The sequence below is a fragment of the Falco rusticolus genome, chromosome 10 (genome assembly GCF_015220075.1).
Source record: "Falco rusticolus isolate bFalRus1 chromosome 10, bFalRus1.pri, whole genome shotgun sequence".
Taxonomy (NCBI): domain Eukaryota; kingdom Metazoa; phylum Chordata; class Aves; order Falconiformes; family Falconidae; genus Falco; species Falco rusticolus.
In genome coordinates this window covers 16,178,908-16,202,737 of record NC_051196.1, presented here as the reverse complement: position 1 = coordinate 16,202,737, position 23,830 = coordinate 16,178,908, and the positions used below count along the sequence as shown (strand labels likewise).

At 40.7% G+C, this 23,830-nt stretch overlaps 1 protein-coding gene across 9 annotated transcripts in view; it reads left to right on the top strand.

Moving 5' to 3' along the window:
* NAV2 (neuron navigator 2) overlaps nt 1-23,830 on the top strand; it is a 223,392-nt gene that overhangs the window by 136,739 nt on the left and 62,823 nt on the right. The window contains exon 1 of one of the 9 annotated variants that reach the window (XM_037402743.1): nt 21,112-21,331. The exons of the other annotated variants lie outside the window; for them this stretch is intronic. Within the exon in view, the coding sequence (XP_037258640.1) occupies nt 21,234-21,331 (98 nt within the window). The 5' untranslated portion in view covers nt 21,112-21,233. Of the gene's footprint in view, nt 1-21,111; nt 21,332-23,830 lie in introns of those variants that run through there. 9 annotated transcript variants of the gene reach the window in all.

The window sequence follows — 23,830 nt, the reverse complement described above, 5'->3', positions numbered from 1 at the left end:
AGCTTTCGACACTTAAGGACCTTTCTCATCAGACGGCAAATTGCATTGCCTTGGTGCTTCCAACAGCTATGGCATCGGTGCGCTGCAGGTCAAACATGGCTCAGGTGCTGAGCGTGCTCTTGAAGGAGTGTTTCTGTATCACGGTTCAGATCTGTGCTGACTCTGGTAACAGTCTTGTCACACTGCTGGTTGAAAACAAGACCGTATTCAGTTTAACTCTTAGAAGAACTTGTAACTGCAACTGGCTCCTGGCAGTCAGTAACAATTTGATAGTATTTTCTGCTTCTGGCAAGATTTTTGGGTAATCCCAGAGGAGACTGTAGAACCAGGAGAGGAGATGGACAAGAAAGAATTGTAAGTGAAGCAGAAACCAAGCATGGAGTCAGAGGACATTCCATGCAGAACACAGCTATCTCATTATTAATAATGAAGTCATTGAATGCAGATTTTTTTCAGATGCTGTGGTTTATAGTAATTTCTACAAAAGGTAAAAATTATGGCTTTCCAAAATAGCTGAAGAGTATAATTTTGCTGTTATTTTGCATTTTATAAGAACAGATTAAGGCTATTTATATGTCTCTTGGCTCTGGTAGTAGACAACATTTCACATTCATTCACGGAGTAAAACCCTTTGACTGGAATATGTTTAAATTCAATAGCTGCAATTTAATTTCTTGAATCCTGCTACAGTGATGAGATAACTAAAAAATGAGTTAGAGTTAGGCGCTGGAGGGAGATTGTTGGATTGCCTTCATAACCATGGGAACTTGGATCACACTTCAGAAGAGCTGAAAAGCAAGTTGATGCAAGTCATCTAGTTGGGGGCAATGTTGGCCTGTTCTGAAAGGTGGGGATGAAGCAGATGTCACTGCTTTTGGAAGGAGGCAGGTTCCACTGAAAGCAGAATTACAATGTGCTGATGAGTATCACATAAGAAGCTGCACCGAATTTTCTTCTTTTTAGCCTATTTGTAGTCTACTTTATCGTAGACAATAGAAAAACGCTACAATACAAGAAAAAAGAAAATGGAATTTTTTGTTAAGGTATTCTTTATGTAGTTTTATAGTAGGATAAGATAGCTTTAAGTCCTGAACATGTATTTTCAGTTTTACTGAGACAGTGCACCTAAAATTAAATTAAGGTAGCTGCAGTTCCTGGCTTTGCAGGTGAGGAGTTAAGTCATCCATTCACAGAGAATATCCATTAGCAATACTACCCCATTATTACTCAGCTCATCATTATTGTAGTTTTGCTGCTCTAGCAATGGTAGCATGATGCATAAGAAAAGGGGGAAAACAGAAAATGTCTTTGGAATAGACACACAGACCGGATAGTCTTTGTTTTAAAATGTTAAAACATGACTGGGTTATATCTTAAACTTCAGATGGGCCCAACTGTTGTAAAAACACATGGAAATAGATACTCCTGCATTGTAATCGCAGTGGAATTCCCATCATCTCCTTCCCCCGCAGCATCTCCTGTTCCTGCAGTGGTCCCTCAGGACTGTTGACATAAGTGTTTGTGGAGTTACACAGTAAATGAACTTGCAGGGAGATTCATTCATCTGGTATTTTATGTGAATGGGTTTGTGGAGGGAGGATGTCCATTCTGTCAAGAGAAGGAGTAACTGTATCCATTGAAATCATCTACAGACCTCAGATCTCCTCTAAGAAAGCTGTTGCCAAGCTGTTACAGCTCTAGCAGGAGGATTTTGTGCCATCAGTTCACAGCTCCTTCACTTCAGAAAGCCCTGGCAATTGTTCTTGCATTCAGTTGTTACAATGAATTTATAAATTCTACTTTTACCATATTTTACGTTGCTAGGACAGTGGAGCACCCCTGTTTAAGGGTCCTATATACTAAATAAGCACGGTTTTCTAGAAAACAGTCTAAAAGTCTCTAAATTGGTTTAAGGTAACGTCAATCAAAAAGTAAGTGCCAACACCCAAGCTTTCATTGTTCGCTGTATCTTTGCTGTCTGTCAGTCACTGCAGTCGATAAATGTAATGCCCACGTATAGTTGCTTAAGAGCAATGTCACAGGGCTGATGAAATTATTCATGCCTAACCAATCTACTCTGCTTGACCATCTGTTTGGATTTTATCACCAAGTTTGAAGAAATACTACTGCTTCTAAACATGCACGTTGTACCTTGGTACCTGTAGATACCTATCTCTGTCTTTGAAAGAGCCCACATTTATCTTGAAGAACTGACTCACAGAAACAGGGAAATTCACATTGCAAAGATTCTTTCAAGTTTATGGCATTGGAATCTGCTGATTAGAGCCACAATACCATATACTTTTATTTTCCAAGGAATCTTTTTACAAGCTGTAATCCAAAGTGGTTTTAGGTTACACAAAGTAATTGCAAAGTTAAGCAACAAATAGTAGTTGAAAGCAAAGGTATAGTAGCTATAGCCGAGGGCTAAAATTAGCAGTAACAAAAGGGGGGTAAAAAAACATTCTGCATTCAAACAAGGCAAGGTTAGTCAAGGGAAGCAATGTCTTTTGGCGGATTTGTTTCAGTGGGCTAAAGATGACAAACTTCTGAGCATGTAAGCTTTTCTTCAGGTCTAAAACAGAAGCAAGAATTTACATTACTAAACACAAGGTAAAGAACACTCGCTTTACATATACCAAGATGTATTAGTTTAGACTAACTCTTAAAGGCAGACAGTACCTACAAAGCAGAGGAAGATTTAGCAGGGAAAGTCATGATACGATGTTTCTGTGCTGTAGAAAAAAAGCAATTGCAATGTGTAATGTAAATTGTAATGTATAATGTAAATTGTAGTGTGTAATGTGGAGGGATTAACTGGGGAGAGGGAGCAAATTACAACAGGCTGTAAAGGCTATCTCTTTATTGAATCTCTGGTTTTTAATATCCACCAGAGTTGTTATTTTAATACTCTGGTTTATTCTTTGAAGATGCTTTATAGAACTCCCTTGAAGATGAGAAGGAAGAAGTTAGAGATGAAGTGGCCGTGTGAGAATTGCCCCCCTTGGGTAACCAGGTTTTTCTTAACTTTGTGGCTTGCACATGCATTCATTCAGTGGGTGCAGTAATGGGGGGGTGGGGGGGTGTGTTTCCTTTTTTTCCACACGCATACTTTTGGGGATACATATGATACGCTGGATAAGGTATACTGTGTTCTGGGAAGTACTTCTGTAGGATTTGGTGATAGTGTCTGTTCTGTTTAGAGAGGCATGATGGAATGGGGCTATGTTGGGAAGTTTTGTTTGTTTCTCAGGCGTGGTCTAATTTTACTAATTGCATGATGGTCAGCAAAGAGTTTGCTTCCAACAGTCAACTTAGTGAGGCTGGGAGCTGTTTGAAGGCTAGAAAGAGTTTTGAGGAGGGAATGACTTAAGGAAGTAGATCATTTTTCAGCAGAGATTGGATTTGTTTAAAAATTTCTATCCAGGCTCTAGATGATCATATCATGTAGCACTAGCAGATGTATGATTGATGGGGGGCAGAGGGGTTGGTAATTGAAGCAGTTCTGTGCCTTAGTTAATTGACTCTGAAAAAATACAATTCATTTTCCTGTGGGAGAGTCCCTTTTGCATGTATCCATGGCCACTAACAAAGGCAGGGTTTACTGCAGTTAGGAGCTATGTGCACCCAAGAAGCCAAGAATGATCCTGTTCTCTTGTGACTAATACCTGGTTTAGTAGCTCTGCAGGCTGGCAAGGCAGTTGAGTGCAATTCTCCGCCTTTTTCAATAACTTCTTTCCAATGTGGACGTACAGTTCTACCACTTGACACTAAAAAGTAACCAACCAAGCCAAACACCCCACAGTTGCAAGCTGTTCCCTCCAAAACGGGTGGATTAGGCAATCTTCATGTGCTTGACTTGCTGAGAATTGCTTTTTTGCCTAGATGGAAACACTGAAAAGAGGCTGGATCTAGGCTTTAGGAACCGCATTTCTTGTTGAGACTTTTTTCCTCGTGTCATGCCACTTGCTTTTGTTGTTGTCATTCTGGGGGGTACTTACCCCTCTGCTTTAGCATCTAATTAAAATGCTTAAGCCAGGAGCCAAATTTCATTACAAAGCTAGTGGAAGGTGGCAGGTTGCCCTCGAGGGAGCAACTCGTGGCAGAGTCAGAACTTTCTTGTTGCCTGTATATTCCGATGTGGACAGTTTGTCAATTCCTCTAAAAGGTTGCACTGCAGCATGCATACAGGCAAAGGGAATTTAGCTTTTCCAGAATAGTGGATACGGATTCTGTGGAAACAGGAAAAACTGCCTAGGGATGGCAAAGTCGTCATCCTGTACCACTGGAACTAGATTTTCCTGAAGTGACATTTCCTTTCATGCCCACCCACTCTATAAGTATAAAGTTGATCTAACTGCTGATTTGGAGGCTTTTCTGAAACCCTCGATATTTCTGGTTCCATTGCCAGAGATTAGCACTGTCTTCTCTGTTGTATGAAGTGGCTTTTAAAACACTTTAGGCATGTGGGAAATGAAGCTTGTATTCCAAGGGTAAACAAGATTGTAGATACAAAGACCATTTTGAACTGTATCAGGGGCTTTGTGCTTTGCATGACAAACCGAAGAATGTGAAATGCTTGCTGACATAGTGCAGACTTTGTTATTTGGTTTTCCATGTCGAATGGTAAGAGAGTCAACATAGTCTCACAACTGACCTACACCAGTAACCTCTGAGTTTGGGATTTGGAGATTGAATAGATAAAACTAATAGCAGACAGCTGTCAGATTCCAAAAGAAGGATCCCAGTTTGGGGCTCTGTGATGAGTGTGGAAGCTCATTGTGGCTGTAAAGCAGATTTCAAGACAGATGATGTGTGTGTGTATGTGTATATATATATATATATATATACACATATAGTGCGTATCACTAAACATGTCATTACCATAAAATCTAAAGATTCTCCCATTGGTCTTTGTTTGCCCTTCTGAGTTTGTTGGGGCTTTGGAGTTGTCCAGAATAGTACATTTCATTACAATTTTTCATAATGTTTTTTTGCTTCTGTTCTACAGCTATGTATTCTCTTGTGATGATAATAATAGTCTATTAGTATTAGCTTACATGTCAATAGAAACATTAGTGTTAATAGTCAGGATCTAAGCTTTTTGTTTAGAGGCTGAATGTTTCCTTTAATTGTCTTGTTTGGAAAATGGTATCAGAACTGTGAGTCCAAATGTAAGGTGCACGTGTCTTCCTGCACGTTCATCTGAGCTTCGCTGAAGTTCTTTGTTTCTTTTTCTTTACTCTATTGATTACATTTATTGAATATTCAGTCATTTATTCCCAGTTTTGGGACAAAACTCCAGTGAAGAGCTTTCAAACATTGTAGTGCAGATGGGGTGAGGGGACACTCTGTATCATCAATGAGAACCCTCCAAGGAATGTAGGATATCCAGATGCATTGATCCATTGCCTATACAGGGAAATGGGACTCCTCATTTGGACAGCCAACTAAAACGTTTAAAGTTGGATGGTACTAACAGACCGGTATATCCAATACACGTCCGTGTCTGAGCATAGCGGGAGAAGCTGCAAGGTATCCACAAGTTTGAGCTCGTATTTAAACCACTCTGTATTTCATAAGCCATCATCTCCTACTGTCCTGAGTGGCAACTCCCATATTAAGAAGGTACTAAAGTAAGGGGGATACTTTTCGTCCATTCCCTTCTTATCCGTAAGTCCTGTTCTGCTCTTCTCCATTCCTCAGCTTCCTCGTGGTATAGGGATTTCCCAGCAGTACGATAAGGCGACTTTGTGACCTTGTTTATGACAGCTCACAGGGTTCAGAGTGGAGCTGAGGCTCCACAGAACAAGTAGTCACTTTGCTCATGATCTGTCAGAGCTGAGCCCCAACATCCTGAGGCTTAAACGCCCCAGTGTTAATGCAGCTCCATGGGGTTTAAAAATGCTCTGCTGTTATATAAACAGGCATTAAGGCTTTCACGTGATAGTTCTTATGTTGCTTAAGTATATACAGTTAAATATACATTTGGCCAGCATAAATAATTGCATACTCTACAGTGGAAACACTTGGAGCTACATTGTGCTATTACAGCAGTATTATGAGAATGTGGGTAATTTGGTTTTATTAGTAGAAGTTTTTTATATTCTCCCTAAAAATAAAACATCTAATTTTATTAGCACTGATTGCTGCAACTTGAAACTAATTAATTTCATGTAAGTGGCATTGGAACACTGTGAAACCTGTGCACTGGGAACCTGAGTAACTGCCACGCTGCTGGAGGCTATATTTATGTGTGTCCAGGTATATGTGGTCAATAAGTAGCCAGAGGATCGGCACTAAGCATTGCAAGTCTGATTAGTGACTTTGCCTGAGCAAAGTCCAAGGGCTGAGGTCAGCTCTTTTTTAACTATATGATTTTTTTTGTTGCTGTTTCTTAACTGACAAAGGTTCAGCTCAGCAGCTACTGTGGACTTACCATGTGCTCTCATCAGCCCCAAGTAATATTTTTATCTTTTTAATCTAATTTTCACTTTAAAGTTTATCTTCTCTGATTATGTTGTTAGTTTAAGCTAATTTTCATATATATCAACTAATTCATTTGTTTTGGTTTGGGGGAAATGAGCAAACCACCTTGAGTGTTCAAAAAGGTTTTATTCCCTCTTTCATGTTCATTGTCAAGATTGATTTAGTCTTGTTATGAAACTTGCAGCTAGAAATACTCTTCCTAACATGACTTAATGCTTTAAACATCTCTTTGAAAATATTGCTGTTATTTGATACTATCTGATGTGCACATGCATAGTTTTATCTTTCATTTGCATTTTAATGCAAACATTTAATTTTTATTTTCAGAGGTGACTGAAACAATGTTACATTTGCAAAACTGGAGCTGTTTTTTGAATGCAGAAGGGATGAACAGAATATTATCGGGGAAATAGCTAGAGCTGTATTTGTAGACAACTGTATGTCTCTATGGAGAAAGGAGAGAAAGAAGAATCAAGAGTGTCCTGTGCCAGCTGAAGTTCACAGAGGTTATGTTCATCCAGGAAAACCTTATGTTCTGCTTAATCTCTATTTTGGGACTGTGTGCATTCTCTGTCTCCTCTTAGATAGAGAATTTATCCATCTTTGCTTTTAGACTGTTTCTGAACCAAAGGACTCATGAGATGGATCAGGTGGTGGCAAGAAATCTGCATTTATACATAGCGAATCTCTTAAAGGGGTGTGCACACACAAAAGAGATTTTCTGAAATCAGAAGATTGTGATTTCAGACTGAAGTCAGGATATGCATTCTGTGCTCTAACTTCTGTTGGAATTCTTTGTTTGCTTCTAACGATAACCACTAAGCCCCTTTGTTTGCTAAAATAGATTAAAAGCAAATATGCCACACAGCAACACGAAGTTGCTTGTCATTCCTGTTGGTCAGAGCGTGCTGGTGGTTTGGCCTCCCAACACCAACATCCAGAGGGTAGAATCAGAGGTGTCTTCAGCACTGTGGTTTAGAGTTTGGGTCCATTTCTGCAATAGTTTCTGACCAATTCTTGACTTCAGTGACATTCTGCTTTGCTCTCTCACCATGTTTTTATGTAATGGCTGACCTTGCAAGAGCTGTAATGAGCTAAACATGTGACTGATAAAATAATCATTCTCTCCTGTGAGTCATACCATATGTTGCCCCCTCTCTACTACCATAATTCAAGGCATGCTTGACCCAGTTATTTTGCCTTTCCTACATCATCCCCTCTGTGCTACCATATTGTTTTCTCTTGTAGCCATTTCTTTATTTCCTAGCAGTGTGTTGTGCTTTCAATGGTGGGCTTTCATTTGGTCTACCTTTGTCCTCAACAAATTACTGAAACCCAACTTTGTCCAGGAAATGTGTTTGAATCTTAACATTGCTCCCCACTTTGGATGCATTCTCCTCTTATTTAATGGCATCAGTATCTGATTTCACTTTTAGATTTTAACACCATTGGAATGAGGGAGCTTGCAATACATGGCAATGTGGTTAAGTTTTTTATGGCAATGTATATGTTATCGAATCATTTAGGAACAAGGGATTATTTTAGAAAGAAAAAAATGAGAGCCAAAGGTAACTTACAATTTGGCTAAGCAAGCCTGGGTGAGATCATGGGAGGAAAACAAACTTTCTTTGGACATTTTCAGGAATAATAGTGAATTGTAGCTATAATTTAAGTAGAATGGATTCAAGGGAAGACAGGCAGAACATGGAGTGATTATAAGGAAAACGTCTCTGGCACTTACTGACTTTTACACTAGCCTCTGGGAAGTCTGTTCTTTGTGTTTTTGAAAAATGTGTATGAACCAAAGCACAATTGCACGTTAGAGGGAAAGTGGTGTGAATAACCAAAGAGGGGGTTTCCACGTGAATCTTTATTTCTTTCTTACTACTGAAGGCAAGGATTTTCCTTGTGGTTTTTTAGGTGTTCATGTTACAATGCAAAATATGAATGCTTGCATTAATCTAACTAGTAATCTGGGCTTTTTTCTATGTGGGGTTTTTTCCTTAGGGGCAAGGGGGCATATGCTTCTAGTGATTTTTATCCTTTCATCCTATCATCCCTTGTGCAGTTCAGTTCATTAAAGTTTCTAAACAAAGATACACAGTGACCACTCCTTAATTCTAGAGGAATTCAGTGAAATAGAGCTGTCTTTGTCCGTACTAGTTTGTGTTAAGTCTCTGGTAGCGAAGTGAGGCACCATCTCACAGCTCAGCTTTAACGAGATGGCCACATTCTGCCAATGTTGAAACAGGACAGAGAGATGAGAGGCTGGGTTACGATTATTTTCATTTCATGATTTCACTGGGATAAAAAAATAAAATAAGGGTTTGGGTTTCATTCTTGTTTTTTCCTTATGGACTGGTGATGCAGTTCTAATAGAAAAAGTCAAGTTGAGGTCTCTGTTGTGCCTGACTGCAGCAGGGAACTCAGTTTTGGCCTCCTGTATTTGGGTTGTTTCTTTAAGAATATTTCTCTCTGTTGCTCCTGCCAAATTATTTGCTGGAAATAATATCAACACAAGATAATGAAAGGTGTTAATTGGACTCTTGGCTATTGAGGAGCTATCAGGTCACAGAAGTGGGATGGAAGGAATTACGGCTGAAGTCCTTTAACTCTCACATTCCTCCCCTGGATAATTTAACTATGAAAATTAATAGAGGTCCAAGGGAGTCTTCTTAGTGTTGGGAAGAGTTACATTTTTTTATAAACCAACAGGATATTTAATGATATTTACTCAAAGAAATCCAAACCATCTCTAAGACGTTGCTATGGCTGTAGCAGAACTGCCATTTTGGGAGTTTTATCTAAAGCTTGCGAAAGTACCGGGAGCGAAGAGAGTGCCTTACAACCTCTTCTTAAGAAAATAAATTTCCAACTGGATTCTAGTTATTGCTTCAAAGCTGCTTTTGTGTCACCGCTGTGGTGAAAGGGTGTTGTGTTCGGTTAGAAGGTAGACCTGCAAAGCTCTCAGGATCTCAAAGGAAGAGTGAGTGGCAGGGAACAGTCTGGGTCTCTATATGTACTGCATATGAAAAATGGCATTAACAGCAAACGGAGGCTTTGCATGGTCCATCTGCTGCACCAAGCGGGCAGGGGTTCCTCAGGTTAAGAGCCGACATCATGGTGGAACAGTGACCCACCTCTGCAGCAGATCTGTCTCCTGCAGTCCGATAGGAGTCATAAGAACAGACACAAAGAAACCCAACAAACCCAAAACAAACATCATGAAAGGATGTATCACATGTTTATTTACACACAATTTCAGTTCTGGTATTTCCCATCCAGTTTGTCCCACATGTATTTTTTCCTTCTCCTACTTGAGGCTTCTTGTGTCCCAGTTGTGTTGTTCTTGTGCAGCAGGTCCCAGCCTTGGACTTCAGAAGTTCCATCTAAATTAGTTTTCCCTTTCCTTTTCTTTTTTCCGCTTCTTCTCCAAGTAAAATCTCGGCTTTCTTTCTTGACTTACTGTCCCTGTTCTCCAGGGCCCTCCAGAACCAAATAAAAAAATTACATTGTGAGACGAGGTTTCTCAGGGAAGATACTTAATAACATAGTAGTAAAATCACATATATTTTCTAATGATACTCGGGAATTGTTGTGCTGTTTTTTCAACTGAGGTTAAAAACATCCATCCTTAGGTTGGCATGCAGCTTGGAAAACTTCAGGCCAAACAGCTCAATTTTGGCAAAATGATAAATAATTGAAATCATTTCCCCTGCTAATTATTTCATTACTGTAACACAGCCATATCTGAAGCTGAGGGTGTAGCCTCAGAGAGAACAAATATGCAGTCTAAAACCCAGCAGGGCTGGGGCTGGGGAAGGAGATACTGGGCAGGGAACAGCTTTGCAAGTTTTTGCTCTTACAAAAATGCTAGGAAAGGTTAGAGAGTCCTGCAGAGACCCTGGGACCTCAGGACCTTCTACAGGGTAGGGAGCAGCGCAAGGAAGCAGGGCCAGCATCAGTGATACAGACCTTGCAGCTGATGGAACTGGTCCAGCAAGAAAGCTTTGTGCAGAGCTACCGGGAAAAAAAAATAAAATTGTGCTTTTCTGTTACATTTCATGGCTGGAATGATTAAAAGGTAAAATTCATCTGAAGTACAATAGGATAAGGGTGGCAGGAGATTAAAAAGGTTTATGGCTTTGCACAGTTGAGCTTTTGTTTTCTCCCACTTTATTCCCATTTTATTCCTTTAAAAAAAAAAAAAAAAGAAAAAGAAGCCTAACTGCTTTAACTTTCTTATCAGTAAAGAAGTAGAGAGAGAATGCAGATGAAGTTGCATATATCAAGAGATCGGTTGAACAGGCTGCAGTTCAGTGATGATGGGGGTGGGAGGGGAATGCAGCACCATAGCAGAGGCTCGGCTGAGCTTTGAACTGGATCAGATGCTCGAGGGCAATTAAACACACAAGATTTCCCCCTTTAAACAAAGGCACAGAAGGGAGTCTCCCTGTTTTCTGTGCTGTTAATCATCAAGAGGAGAGAAGAACGTGAAAACGATGAAAGAAACGATGGTGCTGTTTAAAGGAAGGATGTTAGACCCCAGCAGGATGCTTGCTTGAGTTGCATCTCAATAAATAATAAGCAGTTGTTATGCTAATAGTTACTATTTTCAATAGCATGATTTGCATACAGATCATATGCATGTTAATTACACTGCACACACAGCCAATAACGCACATCTCAGGTTTTGTCCTTAGCATTTTCATGTGTAAAATGATGCATCACGTTACTTAATATTGCAAAGTTTTGGAGTGCAAATGAGTTGCTAATACAATGGGGAGCAGCATACCGAGCTAGATACGGCCCGAAGATAACCGCATACCAGAGCCGGGGATGGGAGAAGCCCAGGATTAGTGTCACTTCTGGTTCTGACAACAACTGTCCTTGCACCTGATTATAATGAAAATAAAAGTGAAACAAAAGGGTGCATGAATGCATGATAATGCAATGATGCGTGATAATAACTAACCCCTTGTTGTCTAATCACTGGGTGCATGCTTGTGGATATTGCTGTGGTTTTATACTGGAGCACAAAGTTTACTGGTTTTCTACTGACTTCATGCCATCTGGGGAGTGAGGACAGGCAAGACCTGGCTCTGTGGAGAGGTAGAATAGTGCGGGCAGAGCTAGTCCTTGAAACATTATTGAATTTTTGCCATGAATCAGAGCCATGTTTATGTTACATCAGTGCTTTGCATCTTGTGTCTATAGCATTTCTGACCATTAAGGAAGGCGGAGCTTTTTGAGCTGGATCTGAAGGGCAGCTCCACAGTCGTTCTTCTCTCCTTTCCCACGCATGTTCTGGATGCCTAGCATTTCTCATTTCATTATGTCTAATTGAAAGTTCCCACTTGTCCTCCTGACCTACTAACTTAAATGAATAAGACCAGTAGAAATTAGCCCATAGGATGAGAGCACCTAACACCAGAAATGAATGATGCCCTATAAAATGTAACAATGTGACAGCTGAGGATGTGTCATGACGAATCTGCATTGCATCCAGACCCAATTTTGTATCTTCAGATGTGCTTCTGTAAAGCATAATGCAGCAATGGTTCAGGAATCTCTGAACCATGTTTCATACCACCGTGTAGCTTTCTGTATTCATAGCTGTACTGATTTTTTTCTTATACTATTTTGACACCACTGAAATCTGCTTTCAGCTTAGTACTTACAATGAAATTAAAAAAAAAAAAAAACAAAAAACAAACCTACAGTATCTTGGGAAAAGATCTAAGAGTTGTTATCTAGTGTTCCAGACTAAATATTTAACATAGTTCATAAGGTATCTAATAGAAATATTTACCTGTTAGGAAACTGTAAGAATATAATTTACAAGTTATTACCAGATTAATTTTTCAGGTATCAGATAACGATATCAGGTATCAGATAATCTGGGCCCTATAAGGCACAGATGTTTGGAATTAGTTGTTCAGTTTCAAAAGAAAATAATTGCTAAATGCAATAGCTCGCCCCATCAGTGTTCAGTTGTTACTGCCATTGGTGTTCCCAGTTGGTGTTCCACGTCCCACTGCAGCTTGCTCTGCATGGTTTATACTTACAGTATCTAATAGCAATTTAAGGGATTTGCTTTTCTACAGAGAAATTAATGGGTTTAATAATTTTGAAGAGGTGCTGCTCTCTCAAGTTCCCTCAGCATAGGCAGAAATGTTGTGCAGCCTCTGGTTCCCTCTGCAGCCTGCTCCCTGCGGGGAGCGGTGAGGGGGTGATGCACACCCTTGCAGAAGCATGGACCGAGTTGTGTGCAGCAGCCTGCAGCCAGCAGTGCGCTCGCTCTGGCTGTGCGCGCTCCGGCACCGCCACGGCTGAACGTGCAGGTGTAGGATCTGCAGGAAGTTTTGTTATGCCAGCCCGGTTATCCATCCGTTCAACTTTGCCGTTCCTTCTGCAGCTCCTCTGCTTCCCAAGCCCCACGCTCTTGTGCACTGTAATTGCAGTCAGCAGTCAACTCTGTCTATATTGACCTTCATCCCTGGTATGGAAAACATGACATGAATTTGCCAGTCGTGTACTAATTGCAGTCTCTGCTTTGAGTAGTTTGCCATGGGGAAGAAACCTTATGTCCCTTGCCAGTAGGCTCACGGTCACTACTGTAATTCTGAGGTAGCTTCTGCTGAGCATCTGTGACAGGCCAGAGACGTAGGTAGCACTGAACCAGCAGTTAATGTTATTTAGGAGCACGGGCCACCATGGGAAAGCCAATTGGCACACTGCAGAGTGTGCTGTCATCTTGTCTTTCTGGTGGAATAAAAGCAGAACATTTCACCCTTAGAGGCTTTTTGTGTTTGCAAGGAGAAGAGTGTTTTCTCTGTAAGTGAATAATTTTTGAGCAATGGAAAATAAGTTTTTGGTGTACGGTCTAAAACACTGACCCTTTGATGAGAGCAAATTTACCAGCTGAAATTTCCTCTTGTCAGGCTTCTACAAAGCTGATATGTTAGCTACCTGAAAGGCATGCTGTGATACTTTAATCTGGAGAGCCATTAGCCTTCTCAGGTGATCTACAGCTACAATTTTATTAGGGCTTAGTGAAGGTCGGAAGTTCAGGTGGGCAAGGTGTGATTGCCACAGGTGTTTGAGATAAGGAGTTATGTGGAGGGCATACTTCTCAGCTGCTGCAATTTGCAAATATTAGTTTAAATCCAGTGTTCTATCTGAAGAGCTTGGGGTTTTCTTGCTGCATATTTAACAATTTCTATCTCTGAATGAGCTAAATTCTGAGTCTGTAAGAGCTGCCAGCATTATTCACCAAACCATGAAATGCAGAGCTAGGAAAGACTTGTTTAAAAGCATGCACTGGTTAGAGCTGCTGTCTTGTAGGTAAGTGGATTGATTCAGTTACTTTTTGTGTTAGGAAGATTATAAATTTAAAGAAAACTTGCGTAGTTTTCTTAACCAGGCACAGGTAACAGTGGCAGGGAGCAGAAATGTCTGAAATTCTATATTGCATTAATAGCCTACAGTGAATTTGGCAATGGCCGGTTGGTCTGTTTGATGGACAGTACCAGTGAGAGTAAGAAAAAAGCAATTCACATGGAAAACCGTGTTCAAGAGAGTGGAAAGATTTTGCAAGGTAACCTGAGAAAGAGGCATGTCTGTTGGCTTGGATACAATCTTTGGAACATCCTAGTGTTGGACAGGCAAAGTAGATCCCTTTGTTTTATTAGAAAAATGCAGATGGATTCTCAAAATGAAGGAAGATTTAATTTTTGTTGAAGTTGAGAGTTTGCATCTTTGTTCTTTGCTCATTACTCCGTAAAAATGTTTATGTGGTTTGAATGTCAGACTCAGTAACACAGAGAATTTGCAAACACTGAAGATCAAGCTATAATGACGCTAGCTGGATTTAATAGTTCTACTTTAATTAGGATAAATGAGTTTACTTTTCTAGTGGGATGTATTAGCGTTTTTAACAGCTACAGCAACGATAAAACAGCTGTAAATGCAGAGATGTATCTAATTAGGGGGGGGCCAAAGCAATTAAGACGGGCATACTCTGTTGATCGTAACTGAACAGGATTTGACAAAGACAGATAGAGTTGACAGCAGTGCTTTTAGTGTGGATGCCATGAGATGGTTGGTGACCGCAGTGAGATGGTTTAATGACTGCAGCTGATGAAGCACTAACGATTTTAGTATTTTCTTGAGGGGGTGTGGGAGGGGAGGGTGAATCAAGTTTTACAGGACTTTTCAAAACCATAGCAGAAATATTTGGAGAGCTGCTTATTCAATCAGAAGGATCTGAGCCTGGTTCTGTAGATACCATACTTGGCGTGTCCTTCTTGGGCCTGAATGCATCCTCTGACATAGTCCCCTGGTCCCACTGGCTGGAACAGAACCTGTAATTCATGTTTTAGCTCTTTCTGAGCTGTTCTCTACCTCAGTGGCCATAAAGAACTTTGCTTCTAGATTACCTTTGTATAGCTTCTTTCATATCTGATGTTTCTGTTCTCTACTGTATTGCTTGTTGACAAAGAAAATATCTTAGAGAGCTCAGAAAACAAACTGTGCATCATATATGGACATCTGTCATACATTCATCCCAAGGCGTTTTTCAGAGTCCTGAAAAGAAAGCAGTGGTGCCAGCTGCACTAGTTTTGTAACTTAATATGTTAGGGATCAGGCTGCAAATTGTAACTGTTGCAGATGACAGGAAAGTCTTACAACAATGAAGTAGTAAACTGTTATTCTATTCAGTGGTTGAGATGGGAAGAATTAAATTTTTTGTCCTTGGTCAGTGGCATGTGTTTTAAAATTGGTGATTGTTGTGCTCTTTGGGAAGAGGGCTGCTTTTTACAGTTTGGAGAAGGACACAAAACTGCATTTAAAACAATGGGACTGGCATTTCAATCTTGCATTTCACTTCATTAACTGTTTGCATTTTAAGATCAGATTTTCTTCCATTTTGTATAGACTGTTCTTACTAATGAGCTATTTGCCATGTTACATATATATATATGTTCGATTTGATTATTGTTCAATTTGATTATATTTGATTGCTGATACTATATCAGAAAAAAATGAGCCTAGAAAATGTATATACAAAAGCATATATATGGTATGTCGTAAATATGTTGATAACATTTTTCACTCAAGGAGTTTGAGACTTGGCAATGTGTTTAAATTTAGAAACAAATGTTTGGATCATCCCAGTACAACCTCTGGATTCAGCGCTCATATGGAATTCCTCTAGGATAATAGCATGCAAGCTGCGTCACTGCCCAGCATCCCCCAGTTTTATCGGATTATCTCCAGTTGCCTGCCTTTTTCTTTCTCCGCTGCCACTGGAAAGTAGCCGTTGGTGTTTATTCACTCTGATGTGCTTATTCATTTGAAGTGGGTACAGTGACAAGTATGTATCACCCTTGTGTCAACACAAATGCTCCGTGTAGGCTACTGGTATTTTTTAAACAAACTTTGAAGTAAATACAAAATGTTATAAACCCACTTTTTATCGTATATTACACATGCATAAATAGCCCTTTCTTCTCCATCAGGCATGCATGTCACCTTGTTGGAGGAAGAAGCTGTGGTTTTCTTTAGTGGTTGGTCTGTGAAAAGAAATTCCTAGGAGTTACATGCTGAGTCTGTCTCATGCTATTTTCCTGACGCATTATCAATGCAATAATCATTAATCTTATTGCAAATCATTAATCTTATCCCATATTTGGCTTTTCTGTGTATGCACAGTCTTTGCAGGGCCAAAATCCCTACTCTTCAAGTCAAGTCAAGTTTTGCCATTGACTAAAGTAGTGAGGGACTTGCCTTGGGTCTGTAAAAATCTCACCATCTTTCCCTAAATCTGTGATTGTTTAGTTCCTCTGCGTTGCATAGGTACCTATGCAGTAGCGCATGCTGATGGCTCCTTATTACTTTCTTCTGTACAACACTACCCATATGAGTAGTTTTAACAAAATCCTGAAATATTCACGTGTTCACTTCTAAAAATACATAAATGCAGACAGCACCATCATAATAGAATTGTCTGCTCTCCGGGAAGTCTCTGTGGCAAGAGAGTACTGTCACCCTCAAGGTTTAAGAATGCGCAGGAGAGTGTTTCATAGCATGTATCCCTCATCAGTCTGCAAACGTAGTGCCTTTTTCATTCAGCAGAATGGGGGGAATTAAAAAATGGATCTTCATTTTTCCAGACCCGCTCGTCCTGGCTCCCAAGCTCTTTTTGGAACCACACTGAAAAATCACAACTTCACAGGACTGTGGCAGCTAGCGTCAATTTTCTACCACATCTCTTACCGTGGGTTTATGGTGCTTCCAGTGTTCCTCTGGTTTTAACTGGAAATACCTTCCCAGGATTGACAATTACATATGAGTTCAAGGAGCTGGGGGTGTGTGTGTGTTTAAATGTACTTTAACACAAAACTTAGTTTGTTTAGGTTGATACATAGAACTTTAGCCCTGTAGTGTGATGCATAATACCTGTAATGGTGCAGCAGTGTTGCTGTGTTCCTGCTTTTATTATCTCACGTGTATCTTTAATCAATGAATGTACTTGAAAAAGGTGTATTTTTCATGTGCTCAAGTTAAAAGGATAGAAGTATATTCAGAACCACATTTGCGTCCATTCAGAATATGTTTTGGCTTTAAAAAATTTTTTCCCCCTTCTTTAAATGATCTTGGTGTTCTTTTAGGAGGAAAGAAAGGGAAAAGAAGTCTGAAAAAATTACTGTTGAGATTATTTTAGGACATCAGTTCTCCTAGTTGTAACGGACTCTCTTCCAGGGTGAGATGTGGCAGACGCTTCATACCACACATTATAAAACAGCTTACAAAGCCTGTGAAGCGTGATGTCTTTACAGCCTACACTGCTTGCATTACTTGTACAATCATTGCAGTCATCAAATGCAGACATTTTATAAGCTCCTAAGTGACATACCTCAGCTAAGGAGAAAAAATATAAAATGAATTAACATACTCATGTAAACCCCCAATTTTCAGGCATTTTGGTGTTCTCTTCAGGCAGAATTTGAAAGGCAGCAAGATTTGTGCTGCTTTAACCTAGAATGCAAACCTGTAATTATGGTTTGGGGCCTTTTCAAATGAGAATCAAACTACACGTTTCTTTGATAAGTCTTTTTTTGTTGCGTACAGTTTTAGCTCAGTTCAGACCATGAACACAATTCTTACCGAGGTTAATGGGAATAGCACACCAGTATGGGGAGAAAGAACAGCAATTGGAGGTGCAATGATTTCATTACGCTGAGTATTAGGACACTTAGCAGCCTTTTCTAAGCAGCTGTTCTTTAGGGAAATTAATACCTGGGGTCTCTTTACTTCTCCTCAACTTTAACTACCATAAAAGAACTTAATGTAAAGCTGTTTGCAGTTTATCTCACCCGATTGCTATGCGAAACTTCTAACACAAACGCTTTTATAAACTGCAGCCATAACACACTAATCTTCTGAACTTCCTGACCCATAAAACTATGATTATTGCTACATGTAAAATTCATCTGGAAGTATCCCTCTGTATTTAGTGTTATGGATATTATGTTGCAAAATCCCTCCTCCTTTGCAGTGTAAGGGCTGCCAGGAAAGCAAAGGACAATGGAGCTGTAGATGGGTGTAGAGAAAATAACACTGTACCTTAATCTCGTGATTTCGGTTGTATTTGGAGCTGGTGATCTAACAGATGAGATGTTCTGATTTTTATTTTTTTTTTCCCTAGGTTATAATTTCAGCATATACTTTTTTGATTAGAATATTTCTGGCTGTTCTTACTTACCATTAGGCACAGGTCAGTCACTAATTTCCTATACCACTCTGTGGGCAGGTAATTAAGAAACATCAAGTTTATAGGAGCTATTTTGATGAAGACAGGAAGGATGTTAGAGATGAGAAGAAATCTTTGCTATTCCAGGTGTGATTCTTTTAAGTATCTGTAATATCTGAGAGTTATCTCTAGTAACTCTTCTGTGATTGAAGTAATGAATGTGAACAAGAAGCAGTTTGCAGGATATCTTTTTAGTAAAGGACACTGGTTAAAATCAGCAGAAGCAAAAAGGGATTAATAATAGTTCACAAGCACCTTTACCCTCACTCTAATTATCGGTAACACATACTTTTATTTTTTAAAAAAGCTACATGATTCTTGTCTGATCTACAGCAAAGATAATGACATCGACAGTTTCGCATTTATACACATGCACATTGCAAGGGGGGTGGGATAACTGTGCTCTGGGGTACAGACCTACCAAAAAGTAGAAGAGTCACGTTTCTATCATTTATTTGCTACCAGATTAACTTAATATAGATAATCATCCAATTGGGGGGTGGGCCAAAAAAAAAAAAAAAAAAAAAAGGCATTAAATGAACAGCCTTTTTTCATTTTAAAACACAAACATTTGTATTAAATGATGCTTTTCCCAAGCAGCTTTTATTAGTAGTATTGTTCTAAATTGCAAGTTGTCACATCCACCAGCCTCTAAATTACCAGTCCTCTGTGTTGCTATAGTAACACTGTGGCCACTAAAATACAGACTCTGGCATAGAAAGGCAAGCTCAGACTGCGACTCATTTATTTGAAGGTTTTGGCAGCAGAATATCTCCACGAGGTCTTTATTTTATAACCTTTGAATACTTGCATTTTAACTCTTTCAACCACAAATGCAGCATTGTGCTAAAAGATGTGTTTTAAGACGGGGTACCGAAGCTGAACAGGGTTAATACATACACGGGGATAGTTGACTTCTGACTACTCTTCCCTTCTCTTCTCTTCTCTTTGGTTTTGGGCTGGATGATTGATGGCTTTCTTGAGGTGAGGCTAAGGCAACAGTGCAGTATTGTCTTCTCCACTTCCTCCATCTCAAAGGCTGCCCATCTCCTTTTCACGATGTCTTGGTGACTTTTCAATGGGATCCCTCACTGGTAACCTGGACAACGGAAATTACCCTGGTTGGATTAGAAATGCAGTTTCTTGCTTAGTGAACAAATCTTTCTGTAATAATGGAAATGGACTTGTGTATTGCCACTTGGCTGCAAGTCAGTGTGTTAGTGCTGGTGACTGCATAAACTGCAGTAACAGTCAGTATTTTGTGTGTGTCCCCGTTTAAGTAACAAAATATGATAAACACTATAGGTTCTATCTTGAACTTAATCCCTTCTCCTTCTGCGTGTTACTGTGATATGCTCTTAATTTTGTGAGCTCAGACTTTTTTTCCCAATCTGTTTTCTCTGTTTTGCAGTCCAACTCCCTGACTTTCAACTGCTTGTCAAGTTCATCTGGCCTCCTCACGGTGGCTTTAGATCTGATGGATGTTTCTTTTCAGCCTCAGAACATCTTCCCAGACCACACCCCTAACCTCAGTTTCCCTCTTTCAACTCCTTGTCCCCAGACTCTTTCCACATCTACCTGTAGTGTTTCTCCCACCAACTTTGTTCTGCTTGTAGTGACCTTGAACCAGTCCCTTGGTTCTTCATCCCCCCATGGGCTCCTTGACCTCTCCCAACAGCCTCCTACTCCGAGCTCCAGTGCTGCCTTCCATGCAAAACTGGTCATGGCTGCTGAACAGCACTGTGTTTTCCATCCTCTTATGTTGTTATTAGCACCATTCCTCTTGTATTTCTAGCAATTCTCTTTTTTGGGTACATGTATGGTTTCTTGCTCTGCCCACTAGCCCACAGGACACACCGTGAGTGATGAGTCTACGCGGGCTATAAGTGACCAGCCTTCCAGTTCTCACTGTCTTAAAAGTTTTCTAATGTTTACAGTTAAGTTCGTGCAGCATCTAGCACAAGGGTAATTAGTGCCTCTGAGCATTACTACCCACGGTAAATAGAGCTGGTATAATTTTGCATAGTAGAATAAAAAAATCCCACATGTATGGCAGAATGCAGAGGTGTAGGAAGAATCCTGTCAGAAAGTATTTATATTAGGCTAAAATAAGAGTTTTGAATGCTAAAACCATAAATTTTTATTAGCCAAATATGTATTTATACCCATCTCTACTCGAAATAAAGAGAAGTAATAAGCCCCTTACTTTACAGCTGTAAATAAGAATTGGTGTTTTTAATCCCTACTCAGATAAATATTAACATAACTTGTCCCAGTTTCACAAGGACTTTACTTAGGATACCAGTAGATATCCTAAGATACCGTTGGTATTGAAAATGTTTTCCTACACCTCCAAAAAAAAGAATTTTGTATTTTACCAGTATTCCAATATTTTATGGCAAAACGTTTGGGGTATGTCTCCTGCTACATTCTTGTAAAACTCTAGTTGCTTTAGCAGTCACCTTGTTGAATCCCTCTATAAAAGCAGGGTAGGAAACATGCTTTTCGAGATTGTAGTCTTTTAGCTGAGATCAAATACTGTCATTTAGTACCTTCAAGTACAGGGTTGCTGACATGAGCTTTTCCTTCATGCGATGCGGTATGTGATCCAGAGGCACCCAGGCTGCCTGCTCTGTGCCACCGGGTTACAGCTTTTCACAGATGACCCAGTCCCAGCAGAAAATCTTGACCTCTCCCTTTTTCAGCACTTCAGAGGTTAATTTTGTTGAGGGATCAGATTTCTTTCTAAGGGGAAGTTTCTGATGATCACCTTCTAGCTGAGGCTTTACTTGCCAGTGTCTTTCCGAGCTGCTGAATGTTGAGGGCTCTGTTGGAAAACAACCTTGCTCCAACTTTCTTTCAAGCCTCTTCCTAGACAGTCAAGTTACAAGCTGTTTTATTTAGGGGGGTGTTGGATGGTAGCCTAATGAAGGTATCAACCTGCAAAATAAACCTCAGCCCTTTTGCTGGAATTCTTCATGGGCAACAAGGTGGAGAAGTGCTTTGGCCTGGGAATATTGCAAGGTAAGAGATTTTTCTGCTCTTTTGAAAAACGTGGAAATGTGTTGTGTTACACCTTTGTGTAAGTAGGTTTAGCTTTGTAAATAGTGGCAGCAATGGAAATCCATTAGATGATGGAGTAAATCTGAGAAGTTTTCTCCCTGCGCTATTTCATTTGACTTGTTGTACGCTACATGAAATCAATATGTGTTCAGTAGATTACAAATATTTGAATAACATAATAGGAAATTCCCCGTAAGGAACTGACAGCTATTACTGTATTTGTTTTTTCTGGCTTCGCTTCAGGTTTCTGTGAGGTTTATCAGTATTTTTTTGCGTCTCATACCTTGCAGTCTAACCGGCGATCTTTCCGCTAGTGTTACAGGCTTGTAGCCTCGGAAAACTATGGGGCTTTGTTATATTTTAGCTCTGTAAGTTTGCTTTCTGCGCAAACCAGGAACCTCTATGGGAATGAGCTCACTCTGCAGGGAAACAAAGGCGTGTGTGAGACTGTTTGAGGCCAGATCGCAGCCCAGAGTGCACTTGCTTTTTGGGACATAATGTGCACATCGTATCCCTGCTCCTGTGCAAATCTCTGCCGGCTCCCAGATTTCTCTGAGCAAGGTTAGAAGATCCTTTCCCTTTTCAGGCTTTCTTTCAAATAAGCCTGATTTTAAAGGCTGGAATAAACCAGGAGTTGTTGGTACTGCTTAGAATGTGGCAGTTCTGCTAGGAAAAAAAACTGCATTCGGAATTGGTAGTAGCTGACATCTTCTTCGCATCTCCACATTACAAAGGATAAAGTGCTTCACTTGGTTATTGTGTCTGTCTGTCCTATAAATCTCTGGCCTGATAAGGACGGTTGTTTTCTATGGCTTGGCTTCCTGAGGGACAGTGCTGTGCCCTGTGATCAAATTAACACCTTTTATTGCCAAGGTCAGCTTTATTTGAAGATGTGTCAGCAGGCTGTAATGCGTTCAGAAAGACCAATTTTGTGGTTTTCTCCTTTTTTCTGATGGGCAAAGAGTGTGCAAACGTATGCATTATCTTTGTGTCCATGTGCTTAGCTGCAGCAGACGGTGCTGTGTGAGAGGGGCACTTCTCATGTGTGAAATCTCGGGTTTGCTGTGCACGGCCTTTTGCCTTGATCAGTTTATGTAGAAGCTTTACAGCCTATTCTGAATAGGGAAGAACTTAACAGTGCCTGTGAATTGCTTGAAGTCTTCGTGTGTATCTATCACTTCTTCATGTTGTGCCTGCACATTTCCTGCTGGGGATTACAGCCGGCAACCCTTAAAAGATTTGCATTGGGGTCACTAGTGGAGTTACACTGTCAGGAGGGATTAAAACAGGACTGGGAAACGGAGGAGCCACATTCTACCTGCCAGCTGCTGGAGGGTTTGGCTCAGTGGTATGCTTAGTAGCCACCTTTCCCTGCGTGAGGCTGCCCAGTGGTCCCAGTTGGCCATTTGTGCTGGGGGAGTGGGTGGGCAAGTGGCCACACAGGGGCAGGTGGGTCCAGCCCCATGAGTCTTTCAAAAGCACACCCAGAAGTAGAGAACTTAAATGTCTTGCATAGTGTTGTTTCCATACTGCAGCTCATTCCTTTCCTTCCACATTTTAGTTATGTCAGGCCTGTAAGAATTTAGCTAATCTTTTTCTTCTTGGTGTTTAAGCCTGTTTTTATTGTGGGTTGGAACCTTGGACAAGAGGCACTTCCAGGTACCAGTAAGTGCTGGTGTGCTGCTGAGCTCTCACCAGCTCGGTCCAGGCAGATGGGAGGTGGTGTTGGAAAGCAGCTCAGTGTTCTCAGTAAGTGCCACCCCTTCTTTAAGTTGTAACTTAAATAGCGCCTTCCTATGAGGAGGCGAGGTGATCCCGAAGGTACCTGCTTCTGGGGGAGGAGGAGGTATGGGTGGGTAAGGCAGGCAGGGGGAAGGAGCCTGCACAGTCTGGTGTTAGGCTGTCACAACCCACCACCCCATGGGCTGGGCACCTGCTGCTGCCTGGAGGAGGGAGGGAGGTGTTTGGGCTGGGGCCTGGCGGGAGGGAGGAGGAGGAGGAGGCAGCATGTTGCAGTGGTGATCCATACCCAGGGCTTTGCCAGGGAGCCCCATTGCCTCACCCCAGAGGGACTGCAGGGAGCTGGGGCTGTCCCTCAAGCACCTCCAGCATCCCCAGTGGCTTTGGCTTGACCTCTGGGTTTGTTCAGTCCATCGCTGTCATGTGCAGGCTGTGCACTTCACAGGGGTTTATTTTCTGGAGAGCACCAGAGACTTTGTAGGTAAATGAGGATTTCTGACTCCCATTAGAAGACTTTCCTCAGCACTTCTTACTGTCTTGGAAACAAAGGCATAACAAACAAGGCTTTTTTTTTTTTTTTTTTTTTCTCATAATAACAACTAGGATTAAATGCTGACCTGGCTATGATATGAAGACACTGATTTTCTTTCCAGCTTTTGCTGGTGCAGGTCGGTTGGAGTCAATGGAGCCACATCAGGGATGAGTATCAATCCCATGGCC